The sequence below is a fragment of the Oryctolagus cuniculus genome, chromosome 6, assembly GCF_051225735.1.
Source record: "Oryctolagus cuniculus isolate XC-2025 breed Fujian yellow rabbit chromosome 6, ASM5122573v1, whole genome shotgun sequence".
NCBI lineage: Eukaryota > Metazoa > Chordata > Mammalia > Lagomorpha > Leporidae > Oryctolagus > Oryctolagus cuniculus.
The window spans coordinates 27,192,546-27,219,881 of NC_142872.1; the positions used below are offsets into that span (position 1 = coordinate 27,192,546).

Below are 27,336 nucleotides of genomic sequence, written 5' to 3' on the forward strand. Positions count from 1 at the left end.
AAAGGAAGACCTTTCTCTCTGTCTCTCTCTCACTGTCCACTCTGCCTGTCAAAAAAAAAAAAAAAAAAAAAAAAGAAAATTACAGCCCTCTCTATCTCACAATCTGATAACTTGTGATGAGAAGTAACCAGCTCCTAGCAGAAACTTGACAATGTTCATTGAGCAAGCTCAGTAGGGCTGCTTCAAAAGGAAAAAAAAACTGAGTATTGAGAGAAACTAAAACTTTGAAAATTTAAAAGAAAACAGAAATTATGGTTTAGGTTGACATACTATTGGTAGTTTGTTTTACAAAGAGTTTGTCTACTTCACCTACTTTGTCCAATTCATTGGCATAAAGTTATTCATAGTATCTCCTAATTATTCTTTTAGTAAACATTAGGCCTGCAGTGATTTGACAACAATTGGGCTGAATGAGCACAGCTGGTCTGAAGAAAAGGGGGAGGGGGATTTGAGCCCGCTTTGACAGAGACCATATGAAGCACCAGCTTTTTCAAGGTGCATTCCCCACCTTCAGCCAAGAAATGCAAATGAGACAAGTGAAGAAAATGGAATTTTTTTATGGTTCTAGTGATGGGGCTGTTGGTCTGATTAGCTGCCCATTTGTCTGCAGTTGCTTTCTCCACCCATTCTATGCTCCCTGCCATCAGGTGCAGCTGCTGCCCGGGAAGCCAGAGGAAGGGACTCCCTCTGGAGCTGATGGCAGTGGCACTTTGGTAAGTGCTGGCAGGGGGTGGGCTATAAAAAACAATTTGGTTTGGAAACAAAAGGCATCAATCACAGCAGTGTAATCCACTTGCGATTTGGATAGGGGCAGAGAGTTTTCCTGGGTCACCCTGGAAGCAAGAAAGGAAGAAACATGATTTTATTTAGTAGCCTTGCTTTTTCCGTGGACTTAGATTAGTAGGACAGCTAAGGCATGACTGCTGCACAGTGATCTTTTTCTTTGGTCACATCCTTTGGTGAGGTAGGAAAACGCTGCCTCAAGTTGACACAAACCACTGAACTCTCTCTTCAGAAGTAAAAAGTCTCTCATAAGCTTGGAAGTTTGTGATTTAATTAACATTTAGAAAGGAATTATGGATCTTAAATGAAAGTTAACATAGGAAATGTTACTAACAACTAATAAAAACAGAGAACCCAAGAAAAGTAATTGAAGTCACAGAAACAGCAAACTGAGAAGAACTGGGCCATCGCTGGACCATAAATGAAAGCTTAATCTGAATAGTTTTTCTTTTTTTAAGATTTATTTTATTTATTTGAAATGCAGAGTTACAGAGAGGGAGAGGCAGAGATAGAGAGAGGTCTTCCATCTGCTGGTTCACTCCCTAGGTGGCCACAATGGACAGTGTTGTCCTGATCCAAAGTCAGGAACCAGGAGCTTCTTCCAGGTCTCCTACATGGGTGCAGGGGCCCAAGGACTTGGGCCATCTTCTACTGCTTTCCCAGGCCATTAGCAGAGAGCTGGGTCAGAAGTGGATCAGCTGGGACTCGAACCAGCACCAATATGGGATACTGGCACTGCAGGCAGTGGCTTTACCCACTATGTCACAGCGCAGGCTCCCTGAATAGTTCTTATAAAGAGCTAACTGCATTAGAGAAGAGGCTGTATTTCTGAGCTGGGAAAGGACTTCTCAAATACTTCCATGACATTTTCAAATCAGACTAATCCATGGCACCCTGAACCTACGACACAAAGCTTCTGCCATTGGCTTTCTTCTTCAAGGACTACCTCACTATTCAGAACGTCCAAACAGAAGCTGAGGTAGGAAATCCCAGGTTAGACATGCAGTGTATCTCTTGGTTAACTCTAAGACGACTGGCACAAGGCCTGAGAAGAGGGAATTTCCAGATGTCAACCAAGATTAATTTTTTTTGCTTTATTATGCTTCTGTTCTTTTAACACAAAGAAAATCTATTTAATGAACATGTATAATGTGTAAAGTGTTCATATGTGCATGACATATATAAGATGACACGAATGAATGAATAAATTTTTGATAAAGTAAAGAAGGAACAAAATGGAAGGTACAGGGAAGCTATGCATTTCCTTCTTTGCCCCTCTTTAGTTTGAGTTCTGGAGACAGGAACTTAATGAAGTTATAATCTTAATTATCCAGGATAACATACTATCATCTAGTGTGAGAACAAAGTATTAATGCACCAGAAATTACCAAAAACAAACGTGTGCACAGCACTTTGGTATAACCTATCAGCTTATGGCAGAAGACAGATTTCTTCCCTCTTGTTACATACAGAGGCGACAAGACAGTGTTCTCATTTTCCTATTCATCCTGCACTAAACTTTCAAATTCCTGGGTCATGAATTCAGTTGTGTGCAAAATTAAAGAATTCTATGACTGATTATATTATTTTCCATTTGCATAAGTTTTCTCTATTCTGTAAAAAATATCTCAGAGGGCTGGTGCTGTGGTGCAGTGGGTTAACACCCTGGCCTGAAGAAGCACCAGCATCCGATATGGGCACCGGTTTGAGACCCGACTGCTCCACTTCCTATCCAGCTCTCTGCTGTGGCCTGGGAAAGCAGTAGAAGATGGCCCAAGTGCTTAGGTCCCTGCACTTGTGCAGGAGACCTGGAAGAAGCTCCTGGCTCCTGGCTTCAGATTGGCATAGCTCTGGCCATTACAGCCAACTGGGGAGTGAACCATCGGATGGAAAACTCCTCTCTCTCTCTCTCTCTCTCTCTCTCCTCTCTCCTCTCTCCTCTCTCCTCTCTGTGTAACTCTGACTTACAAATGAATAAATAAATCTTTAAAATACATATATGTATCTCAGAGGCAGGCACTGTGGCACAGCAGTTTAAACTGCTGCTTGGAATGCCCACATCCCATTTTGGTGTGCCATTGCGAGTCTCAGCTACTCAACATATCCAGCCCACCTTCTTGCTAATGCACGAGAGGCAGTGGATGATGGCCAACTGCTTTGGCTCCTTCTACCACATGGGAGACCTGGGTGGAGCTCCTAGCTCCTGGCCTCAGCCTGGCTCAGCCCTGGGGCTACAGGCATTTGGGGGAATGGACAGCAGATGGATGATCTCTCTCTCTCCTATCATTCTGTCTTTCAAATAAATAATTACATATGTTTTTTAAAATCTCAAAATAGTATATTTTTCTCTCCATTTAAAAAATGACAGATTTGGATATTGGAACTGACTTCCAGCATGAATTTTTTCCACTATACAAAATATTGTCTCTTTTTCCCATGTGGAAGGGCACTGAACATGGACATGAAGCTGGTGTCTTATATCGGTGCCAGTTCACATCTTGGATGCTCTGCTTCTGATCCAGCTCCTGCTAACGTGCCTGGGAAAGTACCAGAGGATGGGTTCAAGTGCTTGGACTGTTGCTACCATGTCGGAGACCCAGATAGAGTTCCTAATTCCTGGCTTTGGACCAGCCCAGCCCCCAGCCATTGCAACCATTTGGGGAGAGTAAACCAGTGGATGGAAAATTTCTTTCTGTAACTCTGCGTTACAAGCAAATTTTTTTTAAAGTATGCAGAATTTGAAAAAATAGCACAATGAGCACTTGGGTGGCCACCACCTAGACTGCTAACTTTTTGAATGTACAAAATTTTTTTTTGCTGTATCATTTGAAAGTGTCCTAAACATCATTAATTTTTTTCCTAAATGTTTCAGAATGCATAACCCAAAAATGTAATGTTCTCCTTGCATCGTGATGTTTTCATCCTATAAAAATCTATAATTATTCTCTAATATAACACTTAGTCTACAATTAATCTCTTCAATTGTCCCCTAAGATTTTTAAGATTTAGATATTTGAAAGGCAGTGTGAGAGAGAGAGCAGGAAAGAGAGATCTTTCATCTACTGTTTTACCCCCAAATAGCTGCAATTGCTGGGATGGGCCATGCTGAAGCCAGGAGCCCATAACACCATCCAGGTCTCCCACATGGGAGGCAGGCACTGTGGTGTAGTGGGTAAAGCCGCCACCTGCAGTGCCTGCCTCCCATATGGACGCCGGTTCAAATCCTGACTGCTCTGCTTCCAGTCCAGCTCTCTGCTATGGCCTGGGAAAGCAGTGGAAGATGGCCCAAGTACTTGGTGTGGGGAGCAATCCGGACTAGACTAAGTTACTCGAATTAGGACTTATTCTATGCATCTGCTCTCCCACAATATGGCGCTGGGAGAGAAGTAAACAGCTTCCGCACAGCTGCCTCCAGTTCAACCAATTAACTGTAGGACTTGCTCCTGATTGGAGAGCAGCGTACTCGGCGTGTGGGCAGCCGAGTTGGGATTGGCGGAGGAGGACTATAAAGGAGGAGAGAGACGGCATGCACCAGGAACATCTATGGGGAACATCTAAGGGGGAACATCTAGCTGAAGGAACACCTGTGCAGCCCCCGAGAAAAGCCGGCCGGCGGTGTGCCGCTCCCCTGCGGAAGTGGGGAATGCGGCCAGGGGGAACTGCCCTTCCACGGAGGTGGAAGGGATAGTAGCCAACCCGGGAAGAACCAGCAGCAAACCCGGGGAGGGCCAAGCAGACGAAAGAACAGCGCAGGGTCCTGTGTCGTTCCTCCACGAAGAGGGGGAGCGACACTTGGGCCCCTGCAACCATGTGGGGAGGCCAGGAAGAAGCTCTTGGTTTTTGGATCGGGATAGCTCCAGCAGTTGTGGCCAACTGGGGAGTGAAACCAGCAGATGGAAGACCTCTCTCTCTCTGCCTCTTGTTTTCTCTGTGTAACTCTGACTTTCAAATAAAAAAAAAGAAATCTTAAAAAAAAATAATATATTACATATGTAGGTAGGTACTTAAACCTTTAATAGAAGTAGGAGAAAAAGGAGAGCACAACTTTCTACAATAAGACAGTTCATGATTTGGTCTTTGGAGTACTTTAACATTGTTCTGTATTTGGATGGTGACAAAGTTTAGGTTTGTTGGGATTATTTTTCAGCAGCCAATCAGCAAGCCAAATCTGTAGAAAAAGGGAGGGGAAAAAAGTCAGTAAACATTTCCTTTCAATATATACTATTCTATCAATTGGAAACAAAAGTAGTTTTCAAAAATCACTTTAAGAAAATGGAGAACGATGTTGTGGTATGGCTGGTTACAGCACTCCCTACAACATCAGCATCCCATATGAATACTGGTTTGAGTCCCACTTGCTCCACTTCTGATCCAGTTCCTCACTAATGGCCTGGGAAAAGCAGCAAAAGATAGCCCTAGTGTTTGGGCCCCCCGCCAACCACATGGGAGACCTGCAAGAAGCTCCTGGTTCCTGGGTTTGGCCTGGCCCAGTCCCGGCCATTGTGGCCATCTGGGGAGTGAACCAACAGTTGAAAGATCTCTCTCCCTCTCTCTCTCTGTATAACTTTGACTTTCAACTAAATAAATAAATCTTTTTAAAAGAATAACAACTGTTGGCCAGCGCCGTGGCTCAATAGGCTAATCCTCCGCCTTGAGGCGCCGCACACGGCATACCAGTCGGGGCGCCGGATTCTGTCCCGGTTGCCTCTCTTCCAGGCCAGCTCTCTGCTGTGGCCAGGGAGTGCAGTGGAGGATGGCCCAAGTCCTTGGGCCCTGCACCCCATGGGAGACCAGGAGAAGCACCTGGCTCCTGCCTTCAGATCAGCGCAGTGCACCGGCCGCAGCGCACCGGCCGTGGCAGCCATTGGAGGGTGAACCAATGGCAAAGGAAGACCTTTCTCTCTGTCTCTCTCTCTCCCTGTCTACTCTGCCTGTCAAAAAAATAAATAAATAAAAATAAATAAAAAAATATAAAAGAATAACGACTGTGGAGCAGGTGCTGTGGTGTAGTGGATAAAGCTGCCACCTGCAGTGCAGATGTCCCATAGTGGGCCAGTTCAAGTCCTGGCTGCTCCACTTCCAATCCAGCTCTCTGAAATGGCCTGGGAAAGCAGTAGAAGATGGTCCAAGTGCTTGCATCCCTGCATCTGTGTGGGAGACCTGGAAGAAGCTCCTGGCTCCTGGCTTTGGACTGGCCCAGCCCTGGCCATTGCAGCCATTTGTCAAGTGAACCAGCCAATGGAAGTTCTTTCTCTGAATGCCTCTCTGTAACTCTGTCTTTCAAATAAATAAATAAATAAATCTTTTTTAAAAAGTGCATTAAAAATTGAAACACTGATTTACATTAAATAAGATTATCAAGAGTAGATCCAGGGTACATGTTGTGGCACAGTAGGTCACACTACTGCTTGGGATACCCACATCACAGATCAGAGGGCTGGTTTTTGTCTCAGCTTCTTGGATTCTAATCTAGCTTCCTGCTAATACATCCTGGGAGGCAGCAGATGATGGCTCAAGTGCTTACACCCCTGCCATTCACATGGGACATCAGACAGGGTTCCTGAATCCTGGCTTCAGCCTAGCCCCGGCTGTTGCTGGCATCTGGGGAGTGAACCAGTGGATGGAAGATGTCTCTGTCTCTGTCTGTCTGTCTCTATCTCGCTGCCTTTTAAATAAATGAAAATAAGTAAACAGTAAAAAAAAATCCAAATTGGAAAGAAAGAAGTAAAACTATTTCTATTGAGAGATGGTATGATGGATTATACATATATGAGAAACTCCAAAGAAGTCGCAAGAAAGCTACTAGAGCTAATTAAATTTAGCAAAGTTGTTGTCTGCAAAATCTGCACTCAAAAATCAGTTGTGGCAGTGCGGGTTAAGCTGCATCCTACATCAGAGTGTCTGGTTTAAGTCCTGGTTACTTTGCATTCTGATGCAGTGCCAGCCCCTGCCTTTCAAAATAAATAAATAGGGACCGGTGCTATAGCGCAGTGGGTTAACGCCCTGGCCTGAAGCGCCAGCATCCCATATGGGCGCTGGTTCTAGTCCCGGCTGCTCCTCTTCCGATCCAGCTCTCTGCTATGGCCTGGGAAAGCAGTAGAGGATGGCTCAAAGTCCTTGGGCCCCTGCTCCCATGTGGGAGACCTGGAAGAAGCTCCTGGCTCCTGGCTTTGGATCGGCGCAGCTCCGGTCATTGCGGCCAATTGGGGAGTGAACCATCGGATGGAAGACCTCTCTCTCTCTCTGCCTCTCCTCTCTCTCCGTGTAACTCTGACTTTCAAATAAATAAATAAATCTTAAAAAAAAGCTATGCTGTTCAAGAAAGGAAATTCAAGTTACTGATAGAGCGTTTACTATGTGGAAGGAAGCACCACAACCATTAAACTTTCAAATAATATTAGGGTACTGGACTGTAGCCCACACCTAGATAGTTTTTTAAACAGCTTTATTGAAATCAAATTGACATCATAAACTGTAAATATTTAATGTGTACAATTTGATATGTTTGGGCATATTATATTCACATGAAACCATCACCACAATGAAGTAATGAACATATTTACCATCCCTAAATTTCCTCACCTTGGGGACAGACAGTTGTCTCAGCAGCTTAAGTCCCTACCAGGGAGACCTGCACCCTAACTCAGTGCCTGGTTGGAGAGCCAGCTACTCCACATCTCCTGCAGCCTCCTGTTACTATGCATCCTGGGAGGCAGCAGATGATGACTAATATATTTGGGTCCCTGGCCCCAGCACTGGCTGTTGTGGGCATTTGGCGAGTAAACCAGCAGACGGAAGCTCTCTATATTTGTCTCTCTGTCTCTATCTCTCTGCTTCTCAAAAAAAGAAAAAAAATTTCCTCATACCTTTTGTAATCCATCTCTGCCTGTTCCCCACACCAACTTAGGCAAACTCTGATCTGCTTTCTGTTGCCATAGATTAATTTGCATATTTGAGAGCTTCATACAAATAGAATAATAAAAAATAGTCTTTTTATTTTTTCACTCAATATGCTATTTTTTTAAAAAAAGATTTGGCCGGCGCCGCAGCTCACTAGACTAATCCTCCGCCTTGCGGCGCCGGCACACCGGGTTCTAGTCCCGGTCGGGGTGCCGGATTCTGTCCCGCTTGCCCCTCTTCCAGGCCAGCTCTCTGCTGTGGCCAGGGAGTGCAGTGGAGGATGGCCCAAGTCCTTGGGCCCTGCACCCCATGGGAGACCAGGAGAAGTACCTGGCTCCTGCCATCGGATCAGCGCGGTGCGCTGGCCGCAGCGTGCCAGCCGCGGCGGCCATTGGAGGGTGAACCAATGGCAAAGGAAGACCTTTCTCTCTGTCTCTCTCTCTCTCTCACTGTCCACTCTGCCTGTCAAAAAATAAAATAAAATAAAAAAAGATTTGTTTATATATTTGAAAGTCAGAGTTACACAGAGATAGAAGGAGAGGCAGAGAGAGAAAGAGAGAGAGAGAGAGAGAGGTTTTCCATTCACTGGTTCACTCCCCAGTTGGCCACAACAGCTAGAGCTGGGTTGTTCAGAAGCCAGGAGCCAGGATATTCTTCTGGGTCTCCCACAAAGGTGCAGGGGCCCAAGGACTTGGGCCATCTTCTACTGCTTTCCCAGGCCATAGCAGAGAGCTGTATCAGAAGTGAGCAGCTGGGACTCAAACCGGCGCCCATATGAGGTGCCAACACTGCGGGTGGCAGCTTAACCTGCTAAGCTACAGTGCTGGCCCTTCAATATACTATATTTGCAGTTTACAAATGCTGTTGTGGTTATCCATAGCTGATTGCCTTTTATTGCTAGGAAGTGTTTCATTATCTATATGCAAATCTTGTAAACTATTTCTCCATGACATGTTGATGAACACTTGCATTGTTTTCAATTTGGAGCCATCATAAATAAAACTGTTATGGACATTTATGTAAAAAAAGGAATCTATAATGAATGAGCACAGCAACTCCACTTTTAGGTATATACTCAAAAGAACTGAAAACAGAAATTCAAATAGATACTCACACGTCAATGTTCACTACAATGTTATGCACATTAACCAAATGGTAGAAACAACCCAAGTGTCCATCAACAGATGAATGGATAGAAAAAATATGCCATATACATGCACAAAATATTATTTCATCATAATAAAAAGAATGAAATTCTGATACATGCTATAACATGAATGAAACTGGAAAACACTACACTAAGGGAAACAAGCCAGATAGATATAAAATAACAAAAATGATATGATTCCTCTTATAGGAAATATCTAGAATGGGCAAATCCAGAGAGACAGAAAAAAGTAGAGGTTACCAGTAGATGAGAGAAGGAGGGAATGGAGAATTACTACTTAAGGGTTAGAGTTTCTGCTTGGGTCAATGGGAAATTTTTGGAAATAAGATACTGTTAATGGTTGCACAAAGTTGTGAATACAATTTAAAAAGAAAAACATTTATTTATTTATTTGAAAGGCAGATTAACAGTGAGAGATCTTCCAAATATTGGTTCACTCCCCACATTGCCACAATAGCTAGGGCTGGGCCAGGCCACAGCTTGGAGCCAGGAACTCCATCCTGGTCTCCCAGGTGGTTGCAGGGGCCCAACCACTTGGGCCATTCTCTGCTATCTTCCCAGGAAAAGGTGGAACAGCCACGACTTGAATTGGTTCTCATATGGATTGCTGGCATCACAGGTGTTGGCTTAACCAGCTGTACCATAATGCTGGCCCCAAAAATATTCAAAAAATCAATTTAGATATTTATTTTGTGCTATATATGAAAATAAATTCCAGGTGCAGGTAAAGACATTTTTAAAAATCTAGAAAAAAAAAGTGAATATTTAGCAAAATAATTGGGTAAGACTTCTTAAACCTAATTAGTACTGGAAAAGTATATGAGAAGGGAAAAAAATCAAGATTTGACTTATTAAATAACTTTTAAAAGGCAAAACTGAACATTAATAAAAATAAATTTAAAAAAATATTTGTCCATTTATTTATTTAGGCAGGGATCCAAGGATTCTGCCATCTTCTGCTGCTTTCTCGGGTGCATTAGCAGGGAGCTAGACTGGAAGCACAGCAGGTGGAATTTGAATTGGCCGCCCATATTGAATGCTGGCATCGCTGGGGGTGGCTTACCCCTCTATATCAGCATGCTGGCCCCAGGGAAATTTTTTTTAAAGATTTATTTATTTATGTGAAAAACAGAGTTACACAGATCTTCAACCTATTGGTTCATTCCCCAAATGGCTATAACAGCCAGAGCTGGACCAGTATGAAACCAGGAGCCAGGAGCTTCTTCCAGGTCTCCATGTGGGTGGCAGTTAGCCCAAGTACTTGGGCCAGCATGTGCTGCTTCCCAGGAACATTAGCGGGAAGCAGAGGCAGGACTCAATTCTATGCACTCTATTATAGATTGTGAGTTTCCCAGAACAACAGCCTAACTCCCTGCCCTAGCAGCTAATATCTGAGCATTTTTCATTCAAGAGACACTCTAATAATTTTACATGCATTTATACAATTAATCTTAACAATAGCCCTGCTGGGCAGGTAGATATTAAAATATTTACATTTTATTAATGTCAAATAGACTCAGAGAGAAGTTAGGTGTCTGGAGCTGGAGTTGAATGACCCTTACTGGGCAAGATGACTTCAGGGTTAATCTGAAGGAAGGAGAAATGGAACCAGGTGTATCTTCTTCTTCAGTCTGAAATGGTCTAAGGTTGGGGGAGGCATCGTGGTGCAGTGGGCTGGCTGCTCCTGGGGATGTCTGCCTGCTCTATCAGAGTGACAGCTTGGGTCCCAGCTACACCCCAGATACTGCAGGCTAAGCTGCGACCTGCAATGCCAATACCATATGTGGGCACAAGTTTGAGTCCTGCCTTCTCCACGTCTAATCCAACTCCCTGCTTATGTGCCTCGGAAAGCAGAAGAGGATGGCACAATGCCTGGATCCATGTACCTGTGTGGGAGACCTAGATGAAGCTCCTGCCTCCTGGCTTTGGCCTGGCCCAGCCCTGGTTGTTGAGGCCATTTGGGGAGTGAATCAAAAGATGAAAGAGCTCTCTCTATCCCTACACCTCTCTCTCTGTAACTTAACTCTGCCTTTTAAATAAATAAATATTATTAAAAAATAGATAGCACAAGAAACAAAAAATGTTGAATACAATTCAAGATTTATCTATCATTTAAACATGATTACTCAAACTATACACAAAAGCACAGTTCACTGAAATACAGTCACTGAAAAAGTATTTAGAAACATGTTTTTTTGTTTGTTTGTTTGTTTGTTTTTTGACAGGCAGAGTGGACAGTGAGAGAGAGAGAGAGACAGAGAGAAAGGTCTTCCTTTGCCATTGGTTCACCCTCCAATGGCCGCCGCGGCCAGCGCGCTGCGGCGGGCATACCGCGCTGATCCGATGGCAGGAGCCAGGTACTTCTCCTGGTCTCCCATGGGGTGCAGGGCCCAAGGACTTGGGCCATCCTCCACTGCACTCCCTGGCCACAGCAGAGAGCTGGCCTGGAAGAGGGGCAAGCGGGACAGAATCCGGCACCCCGACCGGGACTAGAACCCGGTGTGCCGGCGCCGCAAGGCGGAGGATTAGCCTAGTGAGCCACGGCGCCGGCCTAGAAACATGTTTTTTAAAAATCAAAGCACATGTGGCCAGTGTTGTGATGTAGCAGGTAAAGCTGTTGCCTGCAACACCAGCATTTGGGCACTAGTTTGAGTCCTGGCTACTCCACTCCCAATCCCACTCCCTGCTAATATGCCCAAGAAAGCAGCGAAGGATGGCCTAAGTGCTTGGGCCCCTGCACCCACGTGGGAGACCTGAAGGAGTTTCCTGGCTCCTGCCTTTAGACCTTTGCAGCTCTGGCCACTGCAGTCACTTAGGGAGTGAACCAGCAGAAGGAGGATGTCTCTGTCTCTTCTTCTCTCTCTAACTCTACCTTTCAAATAAAAAAAAGAAATAATTAAAAAAAAAAAAAGAATTAAAACACATGAGAGTGTTGTAGCATAGCAGGTAAAGCTGCCTCCTGCAATGCCAACATCCCATATGGGTGCTTGTTCATACCCCAGCTGCTAAACTTCCAATCTAGCTCCCTGCTAATGGCCTGGAAAAAGCAGTGAAAGATGGCTCAAGTATTTGCACCCCTGCACCTACATGGGAGACCTGGAAGGAGCTCCTGGCTACTGGCTTTGGCTTGGCCCAGCCCCAGCTGTTGGTGGCCATCTAGGGAGTGAACAAGGAATGGAAAAATCTCTGTTTCTCCCTCTCTGTAACTCTTTCAGATAAAATAAAAAAAAGAATTAAAATGTAGCAAGAAAATCATCAATAGTTATACATAAGGAAGTGTCTAAAATATGCATAAAATCATTTCTATAAATTCTTACTTAAAAATGTTCTCAAGACTGAGAAAGCAGCAGATGATGGCCCTGTAACTCTCCCTTTCAAATAAAAAAAAAAAAACTTAAAAAAATTCTTTTGAGATACAATTCACATGTCAAAAAACTTTCCCACTGAAGTATACAATTCAATTAGTTTTAGTGTATTTACTGACATGCATTTATCACTTCAATCCAGTTTTCATCACCAAAAACTGTTTCCTTGTTTCAACAAACACTATTTTTTAAAAAAAATTATTTATTTATTGGAAAGGCAGAGTTTCAGAGAGACAGGCAGAGGTAGAGAGAGAGAGAAGTCTTTCATCCCCTGGTTCACTCCCAAATAGCCTCAATGGCCAGATCTATGCCAATCTGAAGCCAGGAGTCAAGAGCTTCTTCTGGGTCTTCACATGGGTGTAGGGGCCCAAGCACTTGAGCCATTTTCTACTGCTTTCCCAGGCTATAGCAGAGAGCTGGATCAGAAGTGGAGCAGCCAGGTCTCGAACAGACACCCATATGGGATGCTGGCAGTACACATGGTGGCTTTATCGGCTATACCACAGTGCTGGCCCTCAAAGAACACTATTTTAAGCAGGAAAATGATAGACACTATTCTATATTGTAAAAGAAAATATTTCTTACAAAAGGATCTGCTGGTTTTTGCTTACAAAGCTTCGTGAGTCCTTCAAGCAGAGTTGGTATTACATACAAATTTAAATAGTCCTTAGCAGCTTGTCCAACTGGAATAGGCTCAACAATCACTGCAAATACAAAAACATTCTCTTTAGAGCAAACATAAATGATTAAATATTGCATGGTCATTAAGAAGGATATCTTTAAATAACTTTTGTCAAGAAAAATACTCAAAAAATAATTACATACACAGCATAACAGTTTGTTTAAAACACACACAAATAGGCAGCATTGTGGCACAGCAGGTAAAGCTATTCCCTGGAACACCCACATCCCATATCGGAGTGCCAGTTGAATCATCCTACTCTACTTCTAATGAGCCTGGGAAGCAGCAGATGATGACGCAAGCCCTTGAGTCCCTATTGTCCACATGGGAGACCTTGATGGAGTTCCTGGCTCCTGCCTCTTGACTTTTGTTCCTGGACTGGCCCAGGTTATTGCAGGCATCTAGGGAGTGAAGCAATAGATGGAAGATGTCTGTCTCTCCCTCTGTCACTCTGCTTTTCAAGAAGAATAGAAAATAAACATTTTGGAGCTGGTGCTCTGGCATAGTGGGTAAAGCCTCCACCTGCAGAAATGGCATCCCATATGGGTGCTGGTTCGAGTCCCAGCTGCTCCTCTTCAGATCCAGCTCTCTGCTATGACTTGGGAAAGCAGAAGATGGCCCAAGTGTTGGGGCTCCTGCACCCACATGGAGACCCGGAAGACATTCCTGGCTCCTGGCTTTGGATCGGCCCAGCTCCAGCTATTGTGGCCATTTAGGGAATGAACCAGCAGATGAAGAGCTTTCTCTCTGTCTCTTCCTCTGTCTGTCTGTAACTCTACCTCTCAAATAAATAAGTAAATCTTCAAAAAATAAAAAAAATAGAAGGAGGGCAGTAGGCTGTCCCTTGGGAGAGTGACAGGCAAATAAAAAGACTTGTTATTAAGAAGAATGAAGGGGATTGGGCCTGCGCTGTGGTGCAGCGGGTTAACTCCCTGGCCTGAAGCGCCAGCATCCCATATGGGCGCCAGTTCTAGTCCCGGCTGGTCCTCTTCCCATCTGGCTCTCTGCTATGCCCTGGGATAGAAGATGGCCCAAGTCCTTGGGCCCCTATACCCGTGTGGGAGACCCAGAAGAAGCTATTGGCTCCTGGCTCTGGATTGGTGCAGCTCCGGCCATTCCAGCCATCGGGGGAGTGAACCGGCGATGAAAGACCTCTCTCTCTGTTTCTACTTCTCTTTGTAACTCTGGCTGTCAAATAATAAATAAAATAAATCTTAAAAAAAAAAAAAAAGAAGAAGAAGAAGAAGAATGAAGGGCCAATGGAGGAAGGTTTTCACCTATCAACAGGTCAGCATCAGGCTATTCCCAAGCCTACTGGTGCCAAAAAGTAACAGATCAAATTAGGAGACAAATTCAGAAATTCTACATCATTGCATGTTAGTAAATTTCCAACACAGTTTTTAGCTTTCTTTGAATAAATCTTCAATAGAAAATACTGAGAACATGGGATGGGCATTTGGCCTACTGGTTAGGATGCCAACTAAGATGATTCTTAACTATGTTCCATTCCCGGATTAGGCTTTTGCTTTCTGCTAATAAAGACACTGAGAGTTGATGATAGCTCAGTTAATTTGGCTCCCACCACCATGTGGGAGACCTGGATCTAATTTCCAGCTCCTGGCTGTGGCCTGGCCCAGTCCCAGCCATTCTGGGCATTTGGGGAATGAATCAGTGGATGGGAGCTCTCTCTGTCTCTCTGCCTCTCAAATAAATACATTCAAAAATAATTTTGGAGGGCCAACATTGTGGCATAGTAGGTTAAGCGTCCACCTGGGGTGCTGGCATCCCATATGGGCACAGGTTCAAGTCCCAGCTGCTCCTCTTTCAATCCAGCTCTCTGCTATGACCTGGAAAAGCAGTAGAAGAAGATGGTCCAAGTCCTTGGGCCCCTGCACCCATGTGGGAAACCTGGAAGAAGCTCCTGGCTCCTGGCTTTGGATCAGGACAACACTGGCCATTGCAGCCATTTAGGGAGTGAACCAACAGATGGAAGATCTCTCTGTCTGTAACTCTGCTTCTCGAGTAAATAAATAAAACTTTAAAAAAAGTTTAAAAATATTAATAATTCTCTATTATTAATTGGGACAGGTGTTGTGGCACAGTGCATTAAGCTGCTGCTTGTGACACCAGCATCCCATATGAGTGCTGGTTTGAGTACTGGCTCCTCCACTCTGATCCAAATCCCTGCTAATGTGTCTAGTAGGGAGCAGAAGATGGTCTGAGTGCTTGGAAATCTGCTACCCACATAGGAAACCTAGATGGAGGTCCAGGCTTCTGTGGCTATTTGGGGAGTGAATCAGTGGATGGAAGATCTCCATCTCTATCTTTCTCTGTATCTGGTTTTCAAATAAATTAATAAATCTTTTTTAAAAAATTAATTTCATAGCACATGAGACTTTGTTAGACAAACAGTAAACTGTTAGAGAAGATGGTAAATCCACCAAAATTTCCAAAAGAGATTATTTTTATTCATATGTAGAAACTTTACTAAACATTAAGGATACTTATAAAGAATTATAACACTTCGAGAAGAGAAACCCTAAATATGTCTAGTCCAAAGACAACCAAGAAAAAAAAGTATTAAATTCTTCTTAAAAAATTGCCTAGAGGGTACAATTTAGTTCCGAGAGAAATTTTGAGTTTTCTAATGGTGACTGTGAGTTTTTAGGTAAGTACAACTTGAAAATAGTATAGAGTGGAGAAAAATCCTATTATCTTCCTTTACAGCTACAAAAGCAAACAATAAGGAGACAAAAATTAGTCAGCTCTAACTCACCTTTAGGAAACATGAAACGAATTTCTCTTTCTGCTGCAGCAAAGTCATTACTCCCGTGAAGTGCATTCCTTAGGTCATCTGTGCCATAAATTGCCCTTAGACTAAGCACAGGTTAAAGACAATGTCCATCCACTTTGACATCCTTTCCTTAATCATATTCATGCATTCCACTTAGGATTCTATAAAAAGACTTCAATCTATTTTTAATTTAAGCTTAAACAGATCTAAGTGAGGATCAAATATATTTAAAACTGTAGGAGAGATATACAGGGAAAATAGTTCTCTAGATAAAAAAAAAAGCATTGTTTTATAAGAAGTGAAAAAATAGCACATATTCAAAAATGCATACACTCAATGTCTTCTTGTTTCCATACATTATTTATGATACTGAAAATATGTATTTCTGCTCCTGTATTACCAATATTCTTTCAAAATGCCACCCAAAGTTTCCCACAAAAAAGTCCTACTTCAGTGGCACTTTAATTCAAGAAAGAATAAAGCTAACTGAACATTTCATGAGATCTTTTGTGGTATTTGATATTAAAACTAACTTCTGAATGGTTAAAACGTAAAACACACTCACCGCCCCCCGCCACCTCCCCCAAAAAAGTTGATTTAGAAAAACAAATGAAACCATTACAATGAAATCAGATTTTTGAAAAAATTTTTATAGACATTACCTGTCTGGGTGTGTTTCCTTAGCTATTAAGCTGTTACTTGGTCCCAAAAGTTCTTTCCAATAAGAAATGGCTTTGTGTCTAGCTAATATCATGGCAACAAGTGGTCCAGAACTCATGTAAACTGTTAAATTGGGGAAAAACATTTTTCCATACTGTTCCACATAAAAATTACTACATTGTTCAGGGCTGAAACGTAGTTTTCTTCTCTATAAGAGAAAAAGTTAACAACAGCATTTAAAATGACAGTTTAATAATACCTCATTAAAGTATTAAATAATTTAAAATTGGTACCAATCTGATCACAGATATGAGGTTCATCTTTTTATTATGAAGAAAGGACATGACAATTAAATGGTTTTTATAAATATAACAATAACAGAAATTATTTAACCTACTTAGGAAAAATGATTACTGCTCGACAACCTCCCTCAGCATAAGTTTATTAATGATACATTCATTATATCTCTCTCTTAAAAATTATTTGAGTATTATTTATTTATTTATTTATTTGAAAAGCAGAGAGGAAGATAGAGGGAGGTCTTCCACTGCTGGGTCACTCTCTGAATGCCCCCAACATCAGTGGCAAAGCCAAAACCAGGCTAAAACCAGGAGCCAGAAACTGAATCCAGGTCTTCCACATGAGTGGTAGTAAGCTGCTACTTGGGCTATCACTGCTGTCTCCCATGTGTGCATCATCAGGGAGCTAGAACTTGGAGCAGAGACGGGACTCCAATCCAGTCATTCCAATATGGGATATGCGTGTCCAGAGCAGCATCCTAACCACCGTGTCAAACACCTGCACCCATATCACCTTCCTAAAGCAAACAGCTCTCTAATGATAGAAACTTTGTAAATGGTACTTTGAATTTTTTCAGCGAACAAAACTAGGCTTTAGAATATTCCAAATCCACCTTTCCCTATCTGGGGTGGGCATCTGGAACAATATTTAGAGAACTCTGCTTGGAATGGATTGCATTCCTAGTTCTGACTCTGGCCCAACTCCAGCTCTTGCAGGCATTTGGGGAATCTCTGTCTCTCAAATAACAAAAAATCTATTACTGATGTTTTTCAATTCCACCTAAAGATAGATCAGTAGGGGAAATGCTCAAAAATACAACAGAGGGATTAAAAATAAGACAGTGAGGGCCAGTGTTGTGGTGCAGTAGGTTAAGTAAGCTGCCACCTGCAACACCAGCAGCCCATGTAGGCACCAGTTCAAGTCTCAGCTGCTCTACTTCCTAATCAGCTCCTTGCTAATGTGCCTGGGAAAGCAGCAGAAGATGGCCCAAGTTCTTGGGTTCCTGAACCTACATGGGAGACATACATGAAGCTCCTGGCTTTAGTCTATTCCAGTCCTGGGTGTTGTATCCATTTGGAGAGTTACCCAACAGATGGAAAATCTCCGTGTTTCCTTCTCTCTGTAACTCTTCCTTTTAAATAAATAATTTTTTTAAAAATATGATGAGACATGGAGATAAGTCAGTAAGGCTAAAAATACACTTAAGATGGAAATTCACCTTTCTAAAATGAGTTAGTTTCCTAACACTATAGTGTGGATTCTTCCAAGTCATCTACTTGTTTTGTTTTTTTTTTTTTTTTTTAAGATTTATTTATTTATTTGTAAGTCAGAGATACACAGAGAGAGAAGCAGAGGCAGAGAAAGAGAGAGGTCTTTTATCCATTGGTTAACTCCCCAATAGGCCACAATGGCCGGAGCTGCACTGATCTGAAGCCAGGAGCCAGGAGTTTCTTCCAGGTCTCTCACATAGGTGCAGGGGCCCAAGGGCTTGGGCTGTCTTCTACTGCTTTTCCAGGCCATAGCAGAGAGCTGGATCAGAAGTGAAGCAGCCAAGATTCAAACCAACGTCCACATGGGATGCTGGCACTGCAGGCGGCTGCCTTACCCACTACACCACAGCGCTGGCCCCCCTAACATTTTTTTTAAGATTTATTTATTTGAAAGGCAGAGTTATGGGGTGGGGGTGTCTTTTTTTTTTTTTGGACAGGCAGAGTGGACAGTGAGAGAGACAGAGAGAAAGGTCTATGCTGGCGCCACGGCTCACTAGGCTAATCCTCCGCCTTGCAGCGCCAGCACACCGGGTTCTAGTCCTGGTTGGGGCACCGGATTCTGTCCCGGTTGCCCCTCTTCCAGGCCAGCTCTCTGCTGTGGCCAGGGAGTGCAGTGGAGGATGGCTCAGGTGCTTGGGCCCTGCACCCCATGGGAGACCAGGAAAAGCACCTGGCTCCTGGCTCCTGCCATCGGATCAGCGCGGTGCGCCGGCCGCAGCGCGCTGGCCGCGGCGGCCATTGGAGGGTGAACCAACGGCAAAGGAAGACCTTTCTCTCTGTCTCTCTCTCTCACTGTCCACTCTGCCTGTCAAAAAAATAAAAAAAAAAAATGTATAAGTTACTGGAATTAAGACTTATTCTATGCATCTGCTCTCCCACAATATGGCGCTGGGAGAGGAGCAAACAGCTTCTACCCAGCTGCCTCTCACCAACTTGACAAGCTGCAGGACCTGCTCCTGATTGGAGGAGAGCAGCGTGCTTGGCGTGTGGGTAGCAGAGTTGGGATTGGTGGAAGAGGACTATAAAGGAGGAGAGAGACAACATGCACCAGGAACATCTATCTGAAGGAACATCTGAGCAGCCCCCGAGAGAGCCAGCCGGCGGTGTGCCGCTCCCCCGCAGAAGTGGGGAAAGTGGCAGGGGGAACCGCCCCTCCATGGAGGTGGAGGGACGGTAGCCAACCTGGGAAGAACCAGCAGCAAACCCGGGGAGGGCCGAGCAGATAAAAGAACAGCGCAGGGTCCTGTGTCGTTCCTCCACGAAGAGGGGGAGCGACAGCAGAGGCTTTACCAGCTCCACCACAGCACTGGCCCCTTAGTTACCTACATCTTAAAGCCCCTTCCAAAACTTTCATTTCCTCAGGCTTCTGAAAGTTGGTAAAATTGCTTAGTTTGCAGCAAGAAATCTAAATTGCATAGATCAAGCAGTTTAGGAACATGTTTGTCTAGGTGGCTCAGCACTGTTATGAACAGGCCCTGCTGGACATTTTCACCAAAGACTACTTAAAAGGTCTTGGTATCTGTTCTCACATGAAATTCATATAGTCAAAGAATTAAGATACATGAGAAGTTACTAGAACACCTGATTTAGCATAATTTTTTATTCTATTTTTTAATTATTTTTATTTATTTATTTTGACAGGCAGAGTGGATAGTGAGAGACAGAGAGACAGAAAGGTCTTCCTTTTTCCGTTGGTTCACTCTCCAATGGCTGCTACGGCTGGCACGCTGCGGCCAGCGCACTGCGCTGATCCGAAGCCAGGAGCCAGGTGCCTCTCCTGGTCTCCCATGCGGGTGCAGGGCCCAAGGACTTGGGCCATCCTCCTCTGCACTCCCAGGCCACAGCAGAGAGCTGGCCTGGAAGAGGAGCAACTGGAACAGAATCCGGTGCCCCGACTGGGACTAGAACCCAGTGTGCCAGCGCCACAAGGCAGAGGATTAGCCTATTGAGCCATGGCGCCGGCCGATTCTATTTTTTTAAAAGATTTATTTATTTTTGACAGGTAGAGTTACAGACTGAGAGGGAGAGACAGAGAAGGTCTTCCATCTGCTGGTTAACTCCCCAAATGGCTGCAATGGCCAGAGCTGGAGAGATCCGAAGCCATGAGCCAGGAGCTTCTTCCAAGTCTCCCACACAGGTGCAGGGGCCCAAATACTTGGGCAATCTTCTACTGCTTTCCCAGGCCATAGCAAAGAGCTGGATTGGAAGAAGAGCAGCTGGGATTTGAACTGGTGTCCATATGGGATGCTGGCGCCACGGGCGGAGAATTAACCTACTGCACCACAGTGCAAGCCCCTGATTCTATTATTTAAAATTAGGGGTCGGTACTGTGGCTAAGCTGCCACCTAAAGCACAGGTATCTCATATGGACACAGGTTCAAGTCCAGGCTGCCCCACTTCCCATCCAGCTTCCTGGTAATGTGTATGGGAAAGCAGCATAAGATGACCCAAGAACATGGGCCCTGGCCAGCCATATGGGAGACCCTGATGAAGATCCTGGCTCCTGGGTTTGGCTTGGCCCAGCCCTGTCTGCTGCAGCCATTTAGGAAGTGAACTAGCAGAAGTAAGATCTCTCTTTCTCTAACTCTTTCAAATAAATAAATAATAAATAATTAAAGATTTATTTATTTGTTTGAAAGGCAGAGTTACAGAGAGGCAAAGGCAAAGAGAGAGAGACAAGTCTTCCATCCGCTGGTTAACACCCCAAACGGCTGAAACCTCAGGAGCTGAGCCAATCAGAAGCCAGTAGCCAGAAGCTTCTTCCAAGTCTCCCATGCAGGTGCAGAGGCCCAAGGACACGGGAAGTCTTCTACTGCTTTCCCAGGCCATAGCAGAGAGCTAGACCAGAAGTGGAGCAGCCAGGACTTGAACTGGCGCCCAAATGGGATGCCAGCACTGCAGGCAGCGACTTTTACCCAGTATGCCACAGCACCACTCCCAATACTTTTAAAAAATAAAATAAAGGGGCCGATGTGGCGTAGCAGGTAAAGCCGCCATCTGCAGTGCCGGCATCACATATGGCCGCCGGTTTGACTCCCGGCTGGTCCACTTCCAATCCAGCTCTCTGCTATAGCCTGGGAAAACAGTAGAAGATGGCTGAAGTCCTTGGGCTTCTGCACCTGCATGGGAGACCTGGAAGAAGCTGCTAGCTCATGGCTTCAGATCGGCACAGTTCTGACCGTTGCAGCCAATTGGGGAGTGAACCATTGAATGGAAGACCTCTCTTTCTGCCTCTCCTTCTCTCTCTGTGTAACTCTTTCAAATAAATAAATCTTTAAATAAATAAAATAAAATAAAGACACAGGGGTGGACATGCTCACTGGAATCCCTTCATCCCATACTGGAGTGCCTGGCTGAAGTCCTAGATTCTCTGTTTCCCGCTATTGCACAGCCTGGGAGGCAGAAATGATGGCTCAGGCCGGCGCCCCGGCTCACTAGGCTAATCCTCCGCCTTGTGGCACCAGCACACTGGGTTCTAGTCCCAGTCGGGGTGCTGGAGTCTGTCCCGGTTGCTCCTCTTCCAGGCCAGCTCTCTGCTGTGGCCAGGGAGTGCAGTGGAGGATGGCCCAAGTGCTTGGGCCCTGCACCCCATGGGAGACCAGGATAAGTACCTGGCTCCTGCCATCGGATCAGCATGGTGCGCCGGCCTCAGCGCGCCAGCCGTGGCGGCCATTAGAGGGTGAACCAATGGCAAAGGAAGACCTTTCTCTCTGTCTCTCTCTCTCACTGTTCACTCTGTCTCTCTCTCTGTCCACTCTGCCTGTCAAAAAAAATTTTTTTTTTTAAAAAGAAATGATGGCTCAAATATTTGGTTCCCTGCTACCCATATAAGAGACTTCAATGAGTTCCAGGTTCCTGGTTTGGGCCTGGCCCAGCTTTGCCTGTTGTAGGCATTTGGGGGAGACACCAGCAAATGGAAGATCTCTCTGTCCATCTCCATCTCTCAAAACTAGTTTTAAAAATACATTACTGTTATCTATGATTCTTTGCATTATTAGTATTTTTTTTCTAGCTGAGATTAAAAATAAGATGCTCTCTGTCGCAGTATAATCCCTTATTGGCCACATGTCTCTTAATAAGAAGGGGAAGGTACCTCTTGCATGTATACTAGCTAATGTGGCATCTTTTTTTTTTTTTTAAGACTTATATTTATTTGAAAGGCAGAGTTACATAGAGGCAGAGAGAGAAAGAGAGAGAAAGATGCTGGTGCCGCGGCTCACTAGGCTAATCCTCCGCCTTGCGGCACCGGCACACCAGGTTCTACTCCCGGTCGGGGTGCCGGATTCTGTCCCGGTTGCCTCTCTTCCAGGCCAGCTCTCTGCTGTGGCTAGGGAGTGCAGTGGAGGATGGCCCAAGTCCTTGGGCCCTGCACCCCATGGGAGACCAGGAGAAGCACCTGGCTCCCACCTTCGGATTAGCGTGGTGCGCCGGCCGCAGCGGCCATTGGAGGGTGAACCAACGGCAAAGGAAGACCTTTCTCTCTGTCTCTCTCACTGTCCACTCTACCTGTCAAAAAAGAGAGAGAGAGAGAGAGAGAGAGATATCTTCCAACTGCTATTCACTCCCTAAATGGATGTAATTGCTGGGGCTTTGCCAGGTGGAATCCAGGGGCCTAGAATTCCATCTGGGTTTCCTGGGCATGTGTGGCAGGAGTCCAAGCACTTGAGACATTTTCCACTGCTTTCCCAGGCATACTAGCAGGGAAATGCAACAGAAGTAGAGCAGCAAGGACTCACAATGGTGCTCATATGGGATGCTGGTATTGCAGGCAGTGGCTTAACCTATCATGCCATAACAGCAGCCCAATGTAGTGTAATTTTTAAAAAGGTTCATTTATTTATTTAAAAGGCAGAGCATTAGAGAGATATCCTCTATCTCTGATTCATTCCCTGATGAATTTCCCAAGTAGATGCAAATGCCAGGAGCCAGGAATTTCATTAAGGTCTTCCACACAGGTTGCAAGAGCCCAATCATTTGGGCCATCTTCTACTATCTTTCCTAATAGATTAGCAGGAAACTGGACTGTAAGCAGAGCAGCCAGAACTCCACCCAGTGTTCCAGAATGGAATGCCAGCAACCAAAGCAGTAGCTTAAGTTGCTTTGCCCAAAAACCAGTCCCCTATAGAATAATTTTAAAAACTAAAGGCTCCCTTGGAAGCTGGTGTTGTGAAGCAGCAGGTTAAACTGCCATCTGAAATGCCAGTACCCCATTTGGGTACCATTTGGAGTCCCAGTTGCTTCATTTCCTATCTAGCTCCCTGCTAATGCACCTGTAAAAGCATCAGCGGATGGCCCAAGTGTTTGAGCTCCTGCACCCACATGGGAGACCCAGAAGAAACTCCTGACTCGTGGCTTCAGCCTGGCCCAGCCCTGGCCATTGTAGCCACTTGGGGAGTGCACCAGCAGATGGAGATCTCTGTCCTTCTCTCTCTGTAACTTTTTTTTTCTTTAAGATTTATTTATTTTTTTGAAAGGCAGAGTTACAGAGAGGCAGAGGCAGAGAGAGAAAGAGAGGTCTTTCATCTACTGGTTCACTCTCCAAATGGCTGCAACTGCTAGAGCTGGGCAGACCTGAGGCCAGGAGCCAGGAGCTTCCTACAGGTCTCCCACATGGGTGCATGGATCCAAGCACTTGGGCCATCTTTCACTGCTTTCCGAGAACATAGCAGAGAGCTGGATCAGAAGTGGAGTAGCCAGGACTTGAACCGGCACCCATATGGAATGCCAGCACTATAGGTGGTGGCTTTACTTGCTATACCACAGTTCTGGTCCCAACTCTGCCTTTCAAATAAATAAGTCTTTTTTTTAAAAAGTAAAGGCTTCCTTTAATTAACATCAATATAGAATAAATAATTCCATTGTTAGCTTTACAACTAGATCAAGAAAATTTTAAATAAGATTGTATCAGACAAACTCCTTTTGAAATTAGGTTGAATAGTTTCAGAAACAGAAGCAGTGATGGGGCCGGTGCTGTGCTGTAGTGGGTAAAGACACTGCCTGCAGTTCCAGCATCCCATATGGGCACCGGTTTGAGTCCCAGTTGCTCTACTTCTGATCCAGCTCTCTGCTATGGCCTGGGAAAGCAGTAGAAGATGGCCCAGGTCCTTGGGCCCCTGCACCTATGTGGGAGACCAGGAAGAAGTTCCTGGCTTCTGGCTTCAGATTGGTGCAGCTCCGGCTGTTGTGGCCAGTTGGGGAGTGAACCAGCAGATGGAAGACCTCTCTCTCTCTCTGCCATCACTTCCTATCCAGCTTCCTACTAATATGCCTTGGAGGGCTGACAACGAAGGACGAAGTGTTTGGGCCCTGACATCCATTTGGAAGACCCAGAGAAAGCTTCTGGCTCTTGGCTTGGGCCTGGCCCAGTCTGGGCTATTGCAGCCATCTGGGGAGTAAACTAGCAGATGGAACATCTCCTTCTGTCTCCCTTTCTCTGTCACTGTGTTTTTCAAATGAGTAAACAAATCTTTAGAAGAAAAAGCAGTGATATAAAAAACAATCAGGAACAAGACCCTTAGTCTGTACCAAAGGAAAGACTGCCACCTACTGAAAGACATCATTTTCACAAGGTTTTCCCTCTCGAGTTCAAAGGACTCCCAACTACAATATCTTATACAAGCATACAATTCAGAAGACAAATTTTGTATGATTCCAATTTAATGAGATAGCTAGAATAGTCAAACACCCAAGGACTGGGCAGGAGGAAAACTGGGTGGTATTGTTTTAATGGGCTACTGTTTTGTTTTGCTTTGTTTTTTTAAGATCTATTTTATTTGTTTGAAAGACAGAGAGTTACAGAGAGGTAGAGCCAGAGAGAGAGGTCTTCCATTCGATGGTTTACTCCCCAAATGACCGCAACAGCCAGAGCTGAGCTGATCCGAAGCCAAGAGCTTCTTCCGGATCTCCCACGTGGGCACAGGGGCCCAAGCACTTGGGCCATCTTCTACTGCTTTCCCAGGCCATAGCAGAGAGCTGGATCTGAAGTGGAGTAGCCGGGACATGAAGCAGCGCCCATATGGGATGCTGGCGCTGCAGGCCACGGCTTTAACCTGCTGCGCCACAGTGCCAGCCCCTGGCCTACTGTTTTATGGGCACATTGTTTCAGTAGGAGATGAAAAAGTTAGCTTACTGTGTCACAGCGCTGGCTTCTAAACCTTTTTTTTTTTTTTTTTTTTTTTTTTAAGATTTATTTATTTTTCTGGGCAGAAGCCAGGAGCTTTATCTGGGTCTCCAACAATGGGTGCAGGAGCCCAAGTACTTGGACCATCTTTGCTACAGAGTTGGATTACAGGTGGAGCAGCCAGGACTCTAATTGGCACACATATGAGATGGAGACATCTCGGGCATGGCTTAACCCATTATGCCACAATGTCAGCCCCTATTTAATAACCTTTAAAAACACTTTTTCTATTCATTTTCAGTTCTTTAGAATGACAACGTTGGGGGCTGGTGCTGTTGCATGGTAGGTTAAACCTCCGTCTGCAACACCCGTATCCATATGGGCACCAGTTCAAGTCCTGGCTGCTTCACTTCCAATCTAGCTCCCTGTTGATAGCCTGGAAAAGCAGTGGAAGATGGCCCAAGTACTCGGGGCCCTGTACCTGCATGGGAAACCCAGAAGAAGCTCCTGGCTCCGGGCTTTGGATCGGCCCAGCTCCGGCCATGGCAGCCATTTGGGGAGTGAACCAGCAGATGGAAGACACTCTGTCTCTTCCTCTGTCTGTAACTGCCTCTGAAATAAACAAATCAATCTTTTTTTTTTTTTTTAATTTATTCAAGTCAGAGTTACACAGAAAGAGAAGGAGTGGCAGAGAGAGAGATCTTCCATGCGCTGGTTCACTCCCCAACTGGCCGAAATGGCCAGAGCTATGCCGATCTGAAGCCAGGAACCAGGAGCTTCTTCCAGGTTTCCCATGTGGGTACAGGGGCCCAGGGACTTGGGCCATCTTATATTGCTTTCCCAGACCATAGCAGAGAGCTAGATCAGAAGCAGAGCAGCAGAGATTCAAACCGACATCCATATGGGATGCCAGCACTGCAGGCAGCGGCTTTACTCGCTATGCCACAGTGCTGGCCCCAAACAAATCTTTAAAAAAAAAATGTCAGTGTTATCAACTACAGAAAAAAATGTAAGGCTTCAATATTCAGTGTTTTATAACTGAAAAAAAAATACCGACAACCTAAAAAAATCTATCAGCAGAGGATCAAATAAATTAACTGCAATTCTAACATAGAGAATATTACTTAGAATTTAAAAAGAATGGGTAGGTTCAGATTAATGACATGAAATTCTAAGGCAGTGAAGGTGAGGGAATTGGTCTATTTTATGGGAGAAATATCTTTGTAAATTGACAGAAAGAAAACTGGTGGAAGAACTCAAGAGTGTCAAGTGGTATCTCTGGAGACTGGACTTGCAGTGTGAAAGGACAGGTAAAAGAAAAGGCCATTTCAGTTCCCATTGTACATCCTTTTGAAGTATGGGGGAAAAAAGTCAGAACTATCACATATAATTTCTATATTTAAAGTATCTAAATTTAGTGGTAAACACTAAGTATCTAAATAGATGGACACAATTCCATAAGCATTAAAAAATAAAATAATAAAAAAGCAATTAGAGACTAAAAGCCCTGAACATGCCCAGAAGTTACCTGAACAATGGTGAATCCAGATCTGAGAATAATATCTTGTATCTCTTCCTCTTTGTCAACAACATCTGGTTTGATAATGGCCAGGGTTTTTTCTACATATATCTGAGGTGGAGACATTGATACCTCCATTTTGGCTTTTCGGGATACAATTTAAGAGTTTCTTGACAGGTATCAACTGCAATGACAGCATTTCCCCCATCCCAAATATAGGTGTGATTAAAAACAGCAGTATTAAGAGTTTTTTGTTTGTTTGTTTTGGTTTGTTTTTCATAAAGGTAGAAACTGCCCTGGCTTCCTATAAACAGTGTCTCAACATGATTTCTACTGCATCTACGTGGGGTCATTGGTTTTGTAAGGAGCTTTCATCAGCAGGGAGGACCCAGAGGCTCACATGACCAGCGGTGACCCGAAGGACTCGCCTAGTGCAGACTCCCTGCTGCAGACGGTGGACCAGTGGACATTTCATGGCGCTCCGGGGGCGTGGGGGGAGCAGCTATAGTCAGCTGCTTTAGTGGAGACTCCCCGCCCCACAGGACCCTCTCTGCATACATGCAGGTCCCCAGGTCCTCTGTCTCTCTTTGGGCTGGATTCACACACTCCACGTCTGAACCTCTCACTCACCTCAGCGCTAGCTGCTCCCAGTGCGGCAGCTCGTTGCTAGGATACCTGAAGCCTCGGCCTAGGGACAGTGGCCGCTGAGGGCCAATCCCAGCAACAGGTTTGGAACTTCTCCGGATCGTTTTAATCAAGGACGTCAGCCACCGG

The 27,336-nt window shown here is 44.7% G+C and overlaps 1 protein-coding gene across 1 annotated transcript; it reads right to left on the reverse strand.

The window, feature by feature from the left end:
* Positions 1-4,776: 4,776 nt before the first annotated feature.
* NME5 (NME/NM23 family member 5) lies at positions 4,777-27,221 on the reverse strand. The gene is made up of 6 exons (XM_002710110.6): positions 27,193-27,221; positions 26,572-26,746; positions 16,355-16,560; positions 15,675-15,775; positions 12,802-12,920; positions 4,777-4,951 (listed from the first exon to the last, which is right to left on the reverse strand). The coding sequence occupies exons 2-6, from the start codon at positions 26,698-26,700 to the stop codon at positions 4,871-4,873; spliced, it is 636 nt and encodes a 211-aa protein (XP_002710156.1). The 5' UTR covers positions 26,701-26,746; positions 27,193-27,221; the 3' UTR covers positions 4,777-4,870.
* Positions 27,222-27,336: the final 115 nt, after the last annotated feature.

Coding starts and splice junctions, on each gene's coding strand:
- NME5 (XM_002710110.6), bottom strand. CDS start 26,700: ATGGAGGTATCAATGTCTCCACCTCAGATATATGTAGAAAAAACCCTG. Junction 16,561..26,571: donor CTGGATTCACCATTGTTCAG/GTAACTTCTGGG, acceptor TTTCTCTTATAG/AGAAGAAAACTACGTTTCAG. Junction 4,952..12,801: donor AAAAACCAGCAGATCCTTTT/GTAAGAAATATT, acceptor CTTTTTCTACAG/ATTTGGCTTGCTGATTGGCT.